We start from the raw sequence: 11977 nt of genomic DNA on the forward strand, positions 1-11977 counted from the left end.
CAAGAAGATACTCGGTTTTATTCTGACATGTTATGCACTTTTATGTGAAACAAATTTTCTGAAATGTGTTTACACAGAATTTTATTACATATGTGACTGCACTGATTCTGGTCACTAAGAAAGAGGTTGATAAAATAATTACTGTTATCTTAGGACCTTCTCCACAATCTCAATGACAGATAATAAACTTAGAAGTTTTAAAGGCATCCCACTACAGAACTTTCGTTCTGCACACATCAAATCCCATGAATGTCTTGGAAATGAAAGACCAATTAAAAAATGCACATCAAAATAAATATTCTCAAATGTGCTTCCTTGTGTGTTTATCAACAGGACTGTATTCATGTTGGCAATCTTAGTTGTGCAGAATGACTAATCAAAGCAGCAAGAGCATCATCCATCTCAATTTGTCATTTTGAACTTTTGTTGCATAATTTAGTGTTTATGCAAACTCTTGCATAGAACAAGAGGCCTATCACAAGCCAGAGACTCCACTGCACTGTTGTTATGTGTAAATACACTAGTATAACCTCTGTGGAAAAAAAATATCCATTAGACACAATTACATAAAGTTAGGCACAAATGCTTTTTTTTCTTCTTTTTTGTATGTTTTGCATAGAGCTTCTCCATTCAGCAAAGAATTTAAGAACCTAGTTTGTGATGGAGCACATCATGTCACCCTTCAAGCTTACATGTATTTTTTTTTTCTGTTGAATGAAAATCTGGGTAATGAAAGTAAGTAAAAAGAGACATAGAGCTGTATCGTGGTCACCCAGGAACCTGGAACCATTCCTTAGTCTAAGAGTAAAAAGTAAATTAACAGTGTATTTCAGGGTTAGATTTATCAGAAGTTCCATTTCCCTGAATAATTTTAATACCTGATATTTATGGAACCCACAAGCTGCTTCACGTTGCTAAGAAAAAGTATTAGTACTGTAGAAGAAAAATTTTACCCTGATGAATTCAGCGAAATAGTACAGTACTAGCATTTCACATGAAATGTCATTAGTATCTTCAGGAAACTAACCACACAAAGCCTTGCAACTATACCCTGAAGAGTCAGATGTTTTAATCAGTGGTACAGGCACATTTATCCAATTTTTTTCTTCTAAGCTTATGTCAACTTAAAACACACATGAATCTGTGGCATTAATAACAGCAAGAAGGCTGTGGAAATGTTGAAAGTTAAAAATTTTTGTTGTTGCTTGTAAAAGTTTACAGAATTTCCTGCTCAAAATTATTTTACTGAACTTACAGCGATGCACATATAGGTTATTATTGATCAGGTTCTCAATCTTCCACCCTCCAGCTCTTTGTGTGTATTGCACAGCTACAGAGCCCGGGGATTCTGGGGCTGTTAAAGGATTGTGAGAAACCGTTCCTATGGAGAACCTTGGTAAAGTAAAAAACAACCAAACAAAAAAATCCATTGGGGATTATTGCACCGATGTGTAATTGCAAAGTCTTTAAGGCATGGCAGTGGTAGAGCTCAATATCTCCATCACAATTCTGCCTATAAACTTAAGACCAGACTGTGATCTGATACCCAATATCTAATAGCTCCACTGACATCAACTGTGTACTTCTAAGAAAATAAATGAATTTAAGTTTTTTAAAAAGTAATTTACACTCAAGCAAGTGTAAAGTAAATAAAAATGCCTCACTGAAAGGAAATATGAGACATCACAATACGTAAATGTCATCAGGTCCATATAAGAGTTCATCATTTCAAACTCATTTTACTTGTATATCCACTAGTTAAAATCTAGTTCTACCCGAGTATTAAAGATATGAGATTCTCTGCCAGAAAATAAACAGTAATGTTTCTGAAAAGTCCGACTACTTACGCCTCATAACAACTGTAATTATGGAAAAATTGAGGGCCAAATCCATCTCTGATGATGTCAGCAGAATAAAGGCAGAACCTGTGGAATCATAGCTGTATGGTATGAAACTATTTAATACAGTATTTTTATAGAAAATAAAATCGTTTTAAAGTTCTATTGACATAATATACAGCTATACACCTACGTTATCCAAACACGTGCAGAGCTGCAAAAACATTCAAATAGGAGTTGTATAAAAAGCAAAAATTGTCATTAAGAAAAGGAATTTAGCCATCTGTACAATGTTCTTCCCTTCAATTTGCTCTTCTTTAGTTTTCATTTTATAAGTTAAATTTAAAAATTAGTCAACACACTGAATTAAGTATGTAGATTTTCATTTAAATAAATCAGTCAACAATTTTTTTATAAAGTATTTAACACTTCATTGTAGAAACATAGGCAAAATGACTATTATAACCAAAATGAAAAATACTGTTCAATTTAAAAAAATGTACTTAAACAAGAACCTGAAAAAGTTTATGATATGCATAACATTGTTCAAGCAAAATTGCACTAGTATTACATAAATCAAGAGTTTTATAAAGGCCCCAATATGGCAAAGTTTAGAAATAGGTAGTATGCATGCACAATAGTACAACAAAAATCTTTTATAAAACAGCAGTTATTTTTGTAATGCTTGTACAAAGGGAATAAAGAGCAACCACAAACATATTTAATCTGTTAGGTTAATATATTATGATAGCTAAAAGTCAGTCATGTCTAGCAGAGGAAGGAAGAGTCCTCCACAGTATATGTGTGAATAAGTCTTTTGTGCCTTTAAAGTTATGTATAAAATATTTCGATTCAGTTCAAACCTGAAAGAAATTGTATTCTTTATTTCCATCAAAATTAAAAAAGGTGAGTCAGATTTTTCCTCTTAGCAACAACAGAAAGCAGACCAGGTCAGAGCAAGTGCTGGAAACTGATACTGATGCTTTTCACTTTTGGTAATTGGTTTTTGATATTTAACCCAGACTATTGAAACTCGGGCTTAGGTAAGGTTTCACTAATATGCAATTTGGTTATGTGTTACCTCCGCAATATCACAGTTTATCCTCATTTAAAGAAACTGCTGTGTTTTGTATTCTTTAAGATCTCTAAACAGGTATGACTTTTTTGTGATTGTCAAAACTGAACGCTGTGATCATCTGTGTGTGCTTAAGGTTTGGGGTTTGGTTTTTTCCTTACTGCTTGGTATGTGTTGGGGAATTATTAATCCATAAGTAATGCATGTGATTAAGTGAATAAACATATAATGCATGTGTAGGCAATGCCCTCTTGTGCTCTAGGGTGGCTACTGTCCTACAGGACTGTTGGAGTTCATATGCTTTGTCCCACAGCAAGTAAGGTTTCAGCTTCCAAGATATATCGTTACTATGTTCTATAAGGTTTTAATAAATACAAAGCTTGTTTACATGGTATATATGTTTAGTATATCATGTACAGTCACTGAATTTCTGAAACATAATCATTGTGTTCATGCAGATCATTAGATGTTTCATTTCTATAGTCTTGTTTACTTCTTGGCAACCTAAAGCTAATTTAAAAGCAAGTTATGTTTGTTTGTGAAAAGTTATCTAGCTTTATCAGGATCTGAAGAGAAATTCTAATGGGCACAAAGAAGAGAGTAGACTATTCAATCATTCTTTCACCATTTAAAATAAACAAAATTACACACTGTACTACAGCTTCCAGACTACATAATGAAAAAGTGCAGATACCATCTTCATCGATTAAGTAGAACCAAAAAAGTTCATAGAAAATAGATTGCTCATTTTCACGCTACAAACGAATGTTGTTTGCAATTTTAACAAATTTAAAGGTGTGTTATTTCAGCAGCATTGTTGTAAATTGTACCGTAGTGCAGTTTCTTTTTCATAAAAATACCTTACAAATGGTCAGTCAAAAGTCATCAGCAAAAGAAAAACCCAGAAAACAATCAACCAAACAAAAAACAGAGGTAATGCTGATGCCAAAACAATTATAATACTGTTGGTACATAGAAAAGTAATCCTTATATTTTATACATTTATACAGAGTATAAAAGGTAACAGCAGATTATGCCACAGTCTCCCTTATCCCAATATCTATTTTCTTTGGAAGGAGTTCTCTTCTTTCGTCAACACTTGCTAAGGAGTTTCGACAGTTTTGTCCATCCATGTATAACTTTGCATATACTGGATTGGCGTAATTTGTTGGCTGCAGAGAAATTAAGCATACATTAGATCAGTTGGATTAAACTAAAATAAACGTTTATGGAAATGGAAATGGTTTCGTTAAAGCAAGAACAAGTACACGTAAAATATAATTGGACATATTTAATAGATACCTGGATTTCTGCAAACCTGATAATGAGTTAATCATTTAGTTAAAAATTAAATTCATGATGAGACATGCTATTAAAATAACCAATGACATGACATGCAGCATATTATGATATTAAAATCATAAAAACAATGACAAAAATTAAAACAAAAACCTTGAAAAATGTCTCTGAAGTTGACTTGTCCACCTTATTACACTGGAAGATTTCAGAACAGATATGAAGAAGTTTATAGAGAAGGTGCACTGTGAGACCATGTGACAAGTTTAACAGGAGAAAACTGCAACCAACAGTTTCCATATATTACCTGTTCTAAGACATCAGCATCCCATCAATAGCTGACCATGTTTTCGAATTCTGTGGCCCAAATATACAACATGATTTGACCAAAAATTCAATACTTTTGTAATGTAAATTAAACTTTAATAAGAAACCAGCATAACTTAATATAACATAGTAGCTACAGATTGAGAAGTATTTTCTCAATAATTTTGGTAGTCTGGACTGTAATGAAAAAATCTATTGAAATGAGTGGCACTTCAGTATAGGACAAGTCCATTTTTAATTCTGCAGAGCACTTCCATATGTGAGAAATCTCCTGAGTCTGACAGCACAGAAGGATGTATAACATGGATGAAAACCTACTCTCCTATCACTCATGCTAAGGAGAAAGCACTATCCAAGGTTTATCACATAAACATCTCCACTAATTCCTTCATACTGTGTGTCTTTATTGTGTCCTAGAAGACCTCTGCTATCCAACTAGATGTTCAGCTTTTTACCTATAGTAACTGGGCAAGGTACCTTGTGGTCAAAATCTTCCTCTTTCTTAAAACTAGCGAAACAGCACAGCTTTGCTTACACAACTACCGAGTGGAACACCAGTAAGCTATAAAATAGGTTCATTAATTTGCTTGGTGTACGTAAGAAGTGGCTAAACTTTAAATTACCCAGAACAGAACTGGGTAGGTTTTCTCGACCTGCAAATATCCTGAGTACACCCTGGCTAACAAGGAATGAAAGATGTCTAGAATCTTAGGTCTTCCCTTCCCTGTGGATCAATACCATTTCTGAGCCCAGGATTCAGGTATTCCTTAGGCTGGCTAGCTAGGGCAGCTACTCAGTTAGTTAAAAGCTGCCTATTCCATCTGTTACAGATGGAAACAGCGATTGCTGGTGTTTCACACTTTCCTGGAATGGAGGCAGAAAAAGGTGAGTCACATTTATTTAAAAAAAAAAAAAAAAAAAAAAAAAGACAGAACGAAGCAGCTACTCTTCTATATTAATGGAACGTAAATATGCAATCAACTGCTGTAGTAATTTATGAGAGCAAACTCTCAGTTATACCTGTCTGTCCCCATTGAATTAGAGATCTTTACATTTGTTTAAGGATTATAATCAGAAATTGAGGAAAACAGAAATTTAGTTTTACTTCAATTGACAGGACTTTTTATTTCATTGACAATCATTATTAAGGATGATAACCGCAACAGAACAGAGACTCTTGGCATCAATATAGTGCCTTATGGAGTTATTAAAATTATATATAAAAGTAGGCTCTGTCTCATTATACCTCTTTGAGTGGGTACTGACAGCATGATGCAGTACAGTGAGGTACAGAAAGTAACTGGAGTGACTTCAATAACAGAAAGAGTTAATCTTAGAGATGGGCATATATTCCAGCTTTCATCATCCATGGTTTTGTGCTCCATCAGAAATATCATACTTTATTGAAATTGGTAACTTCCAAATACAACATATTACAATCATGCAAGAACACAAATGGCACAAAAGATGAATATATATACTGAGGCATGTGAAAATGAGTGTCATATCGATGTCCCTTTTTAATACTTTAAATTTCAATGTTTGCAAACATCATGCTAAATTGTAGTCAAAATCTGATGTTTTAGAAATAACTATTTTATGGTAAAAATTGATTGAGAGCTGAACAATCAAAAAATGCCCTGCAAATATTAAAGGAAATTGTTCTTTTTAGTGTGTATCAAATTCCTCTAAAACAAAAGGACTTGTTTTCATTTAGTTGGGCACTTCTTTCAGTTTGGTAAACTTCACTAAATGCCTGTAATTACATATAAATTGCAAATATATCAAGATGCATGGCTATGAATGCTATGCTAAACTTAAACAATGCTATGGAAAAGCATCACATCGGTTACTGGTTTTGCATTCCTTTGCAAAGATACATTTGCAGTTTTAGATCACGTTACAATGATGGGTACAGACGAAATTTTGTATGCAGAGAGGAACCCTTTATTTCAAATAGAAAATGTATTATTTACTGTCATTCTTCTTTCCATTAAAAGAAGAAAAACAAAATCAAAACCAAACAGAAAATGCCTCTATTCAAAAATGACAGACAAACTTTCTTTAGAAAGGGGCTGTGGTGGAATGAAATGGATTTGAATCATCGTTTCTCACCCCTGTTGATAGTGGTCCTTTCAAGTCAGAGTTTAGGTAGATTGATGGAGCTGTGTGGGGAAGCTTGAATGCAGTGGGCCCTCCCCCTATGTATCTGGCCTGTATAAACAGAAAATTTCAGTTTCTGTGCTAATAGAGCATTTTCCATGTGTATTTATCAACACTGTTAAATAAACAGTGCACCGATTAAAAACACTATTTTAGAGTGATCTACAATCAAAAAAAACCTACTTACAGGTAATCTTCAGCATGAAAAAATTCTTGCTTTCAATATGAGAATAAAAGTCAGCATTTTAAAATCATTTTCCTTTAAGAATTAGAGCCAGACTTCACTATAAGCAGTGGCTCAGTTACTCTTCCTCCAGTGAGTAACTCCATTTTCAGCTTACCTCTTGTATTCAGCACACTGACTATGTGATTCAGCAATGACATTCCTAGAGCTAACAGTAATCCGGTTATTGCTTTGTCAGAAATGCCACAGAATGATGGCTGCCCTTTGGTGTATGTCTGATTACGGAGCTCTAGGAAAGATATCACAGCATTACCCCGTTCATCCCATGTCACATCACTCAGGGAGTTCAATCACTGAAGAGTGGTGCTGCAGAAGTGACAGCATCTTTTACAAGAAAATGATAGTACTTACTAGCTTTGTGTAAACATTTAATCTATCTATCCAGCCAGGACTCTGAATTCTTTATGCCTTTGGAAGTTTTCATATATGAAATCAGTTAGTCTCATATGTACGCATACACTCTTTCACGCTTCAAATGGTAGACTGCACAATAATCTGTTTCCATTCACTGTTTGCAACTAGGCTAAAAAACATAGGTTGCGATTTGGCAATTTAAGGCAGTTGTGTCTATGACAAAAAACTCATTTCATAGTTCAGTTCTAACTCTTTTAGTAAAATGCAGGCAACTAGGGAAAAAGTTCATCAGCAAGCATCAGACTGCAAAACAGCTGTCAATATATACATGACATTTATTCGAATGAAATCTAACTTGCCTTTATATTCATTAACTAAATCTAAATGTCATTGGTTTATGTTTCTATTAATTACACTTAAAGTGAAGACCTTTGTAAGAGTGGTTTTGCCTCTAGAAAAAGAAAAAAATTACCTTTTCTGCATTTACAGTAAAATCTGAGGCTAAAAGACCACCTTCACTGTGATCATGGCCCACCTCATACATGTTATATGATGGATTGCCAATTTCTACATTGATTCCTCCATTTATAATGGGTTGTCTTCTGATAGTTTTTGTCCTGTAATGCATAAACACAGACAAAAAAGAAGTTAGTGACTCTTCAAGTACTTTCTTGGATGCTTCATCTTAAGATAGTACAAATTTTATTTTATTTCTCTTTAATCATTAAGACCAACAGGATGAAAAAGTGTTTCCTGCAGAGACAATCAAAAAATCCTTCCACTTTTAAAACAAAGTAGCAATCTGAGTCTATGTGTAGATCTTGCATAAGCTGGAAGTAGCTTTTTATTGTTTTTCTCAGTTTGGCTGTAGCTGTATGACTTCATACAAAGTACTCACTCGTTGTCTATAACCCTGACTTCCTCCTATTATTTCCAGATTTCCCTCACTTCCCAAGGAAAGCCTTGCAAATTCATTGCAGATTCCCTGCAGTAACGAAGATGGTACAAACATGAGTCATGTTCTCTTGCTCATTCATTTCACTTCCATTTGAAATCAGTTGCCCAAAGTCAGTTATAATCCGAGGACAAGCAAATGGTTTCATTACGATGCATTAAAAATGTATGAACTTCTCGTAGTTCCAGTTTGTATTCCCTGCCAGTGGTTATTGGAAAGCTGAAGTTCAACTTTAATTTTTTCAAACTTTAATAAAAGATAGAATCTTATTTTTAACCTTGAATTAGGTATCAGTAAAGGTAAGTGATTGAGTTGAATTGTTTTAGTTGCCAAATTAATTTCTTTTAGCTAAGGAGGTAATTTTAGCCTGAGCAGTTGAAATAACCTCAAGAGGGTAATTTTTCCCAATACAATATGTTCTCTGGAATTACAAGGGAATAATAGGGAGGTCACAGTCAGGATGATAATAGTCGAGCACTCTTGTTTGGTTGAGAAAGATGCAGTCAGTGTCTGAAATCCAATACACTAAAGGATCTGTATTTTTCAGAAATGGCATAGACAAAAATATTTCCTAAAATAAGCACTTATCGGTAGTGTACAAGTGTTGAACATCTATACCTAGCTTCATACTTGACACGCCTCTTTGAAGAGATTAAAAAAACCCTAAAATACATTTTCAAATATAATTTTAAGAAAAAAAAGTGCTTTGTTGAAGTTAGTTCCATTTCGCTACTGAAGATCTATTATTTAACAAGTTATTCTCAATAACTTAAAAAATTTACAGACCAGCAACTGTTTTTCAGGATTTGGCTATCACTAAACTTGGTTTTTTAGGCACTGACATCCATGGAGCCTGGCAGGGTCAGCATTACTAGCAGTATAGTCAGGGAATGTATTTATCTTGTTGGCTTTTCAAAAAGGATTTAAAAATTAATGCTTACTAGTTAGCACCAGAGTTTGCAGGGGAGATGCCATGTATGATGCTCCACAGTAAATTAAAAGATTCTTGTAGTCTGGAGGACTGAAAGAGTCTCATAAATGGTCTAATTTGCAGAAACAGTAGATTCATCAGATATTTCTAAAGGACTTTACAAAAGAAGACATTATCTTGGTTTCAGAGGAGGGGTAACAAGCCCCAGGAGAAAGGAAGACAGCTCCTCAAGACCAACGAGCAGGCCAACTACATGCCCGAAGGAAATGGTTTGCTGTCTAATTCCCACTCCAGGTCTTTCCTAGTTGGCCATGTCGTTATTACTAGGAACCTTTCCTTGTTAAGTCTGCATCGCCACTAACATCGCTTTCTCCGTTCTCTGAACATGAGAAAGTTAGCAGCTCTCTCAGGTGTCTGCATACGGTAGAAATACTCTTGCTTCCCCTGCCACCCAACACGGCCTTTGAAGAAATGGCCAAAGTCAAAATGTCTACTACACTCCCGAAGTTCATTATGGCTCTAAGGCAGCTAAATTCCAGAGAGCAAAAGATTCGCTGTTCAGTGCTGGAATTTGGCTTCCTATGCAAGATACTAAAGAAGTACATTAATGATGACAAGGCTTGGGATTCTACGGCAGATACTTTGAACATTGTGTACATCTTCACTGTAACTTAAATAAAACTGAAAAGAACTAATCAAAGCAAATAAATTGAAGTGAACTGTAACTAGAAACTGGAAATTCTGCACAGGCTCTATCTGAAAGTATTTATAGACATGAACAATATTAATTACAAGGTTCCAATGGAATACATTAATTCTGTTTACTAACTTCACTAAGCCACTGGATAAAATTATTAACACTTTTACAGCCTTGGAAGGATTGAGCAAACTGGATAAGGAAAGAACTACATTTTCTTATCTAGTATTTGTGGAATATAAGTATAAATAATAGACATGATTGCTCCAGCAAGAACCAAAACGTAACTAACTCGCTGCATCCAGAAACAAGTTTTGGATTGTTTGTTGTGTTTTTTCGTAATATCTGCTCAACATATATAAAGTGAATTTTTTATATAAAAAGATGCACATACTTTAAAGAATTACTTTTTCACTTCCATACATCAATATAAAATTACCTACCTTCGTTTCCTTTTGCAAAGAAATAGTCCGATTACCAGAGTAGTGATCAAAGTCACCAGTAAAACAAGAGGAACAATGATTGCAATGCTTCCTAAAAGGGGAAAAGGAAATATCATTGAACACTCACAGCTACATCTAATAATTTCTTCACAGCTTTAAAGCAGTTGAATTAATTTAAAAAGAATAATTTCCCTCACCAACAAATGCAATTTCATGTGATGAGCTTCACTGATTTGAGAATTTAATGTTGATCAATAAAAAAAAAAGTATCATTACAGATGATGGTGTACACACAGGTACTTTTATCAACAAACCAGGAGCTTCCTTTTTCTGGATACCAATATACTTTGGTAAGACTAATTCCCTGCCCTCATTTGCAGGGATACCATATGAAGGTGTGTGGAATTGCTGAACAATTTGGAGTGGCATGGCCACTGACTTTAACTGTCACCATCATCTTCAGTAGTTTATTTAAGTCACACAACTATTAATTTAAAATATTCAGTAGGCATGGCTCTGAAGAATTCCATTATTAGCATTTATATGTATTTATTACTTTTATTTGCGGGAAAATGAAAAGTAGTAAGCAACACTTATTTCTAGATGGTTGGTGCATTCCTACATTTTATTGCATTGTACTTGAGAGCCAATAATTTTGTTATGTTGATACAGGCAATCAAGGAAACTACAATAATGCTTAATGTAGCAGAAAAACAGTGCATACATCAGACAGCAATGTTAAAGGAGAGGAGGGAACAGGGAAGAAGAAAATGGGCTTAACATTATTTTGGCAGGTAACTTCACTGAAATGAGACTACCTGCAAAAATAAGATCAGCAATTGTACCCTTCTAAGGATTGCTCAGCTTTAATGTAAGTATGTGGCAATAAAGAAATACATGCAATGAATAATTTTATGTCGTAAGAAACTGGCCCTTATAAACTACAGAACTCCAGTATAAAGCCAATGTGGAATGACATGCATTTCCTTTAATATCACAATCCTTATCTGGTGGCAAACAAAAATATTGCTGGTTGTCTCATTGGTTACATTTACCAATTTATTAAAAAATAAGCTGTTGGCAGTCTCCACTCTACATTAAACACAGTCCAAATAAAAAATCGAAAAAGATGCCTTGAATTCTGCCTGAAGGTTTACTGAAAGCCAAGTCAGATTGTCAGAGGCCCACAATGAAGTACTACCAAATAAAAACTTGAAGCATCCTGAGCTTATGAAGATTCAGCATGTAAAGGACATTACAACAATGCTATTTTAAGATAACATTTGATAAATAACTGGATGAAGTTCTACTTAGGAGGCAAAAAAAAAAAAGCTTATTTTGTCTTGGCAGGTAAACATTCAAGAAAAAAACCTGAAAAACAGCCCACCAAGCATGAATGCCATCCCGTGACCTTGGTACAGCTGCCTGGGGTCTAGCAGCAGGTACAAGACGAACACCCGTTTCCCAAATCGTAGCAGGTATTCCCTCAACATGAAATACTGAACTAGGTTCTGGCCACTTTTTTACCTGTTTCCAGCTTGTAAGTGTTATTTCACTTGTCTGGATCACTAGAAAGATTTCATCTAAGCATCAAGCTGACCTGAATAGTGGGCGATTCATTTTACTGCTCCAGTTGGGTTAAATGTGACCGAGA

The 11977-nt window shown here is 34.6% G+C and overlaps 1 protein-coding gene across 1 annotated transcript in view; it reads right to left on the reverse strand.

Annotated features, from left to right (window-relative positions):
- Positions 1 to 1995: 1995 nt before the first annotated feature.
- LRP1B (LDL receptor related protein 1B) overlaps positions 1996 to 11977 on the reverse strand; it is a 576780-nt gene continuing 566798 nt past the window's right edge. Inside the window, exons 89-92 of the mRNA XM_075027025.1 lie at positions 10324 to 10419; positions 7770 to 7914; positions 6652 to 6750; positions 1996 to 4085 (exon numbers count right to left, since the gene is read on the reverse strand). Coding sequence (XP_074883126.1) covers positions 3945 to 4085; positions 6652 to 6750; positions 7770 to 7914; positions 10324 to 10419 — 481 coding nt within the window. The 3' untranslated portion in view covers positions 1996 to 3944. The remainder of the gene's footprint in view (positions 4086 to 6651; positions 6751 to 7769; positions 7915 to 10323; positions 10420 to 11977) is intronic.

This window comes from Buteo buteo, chromosome 5 (genome assembly GCF_964188355.1).
Source record: "Buteo buteo chromosome 5, bButBut1.hap1.1, whole genome shotgun sequence".
In the NCBI taxonomy this organism is placed as follows: Eukaryota; Metazoa; Chordata; class Aves; order Accipitriformes; family Accipitridae; genus Buteo; species Buteo buteo.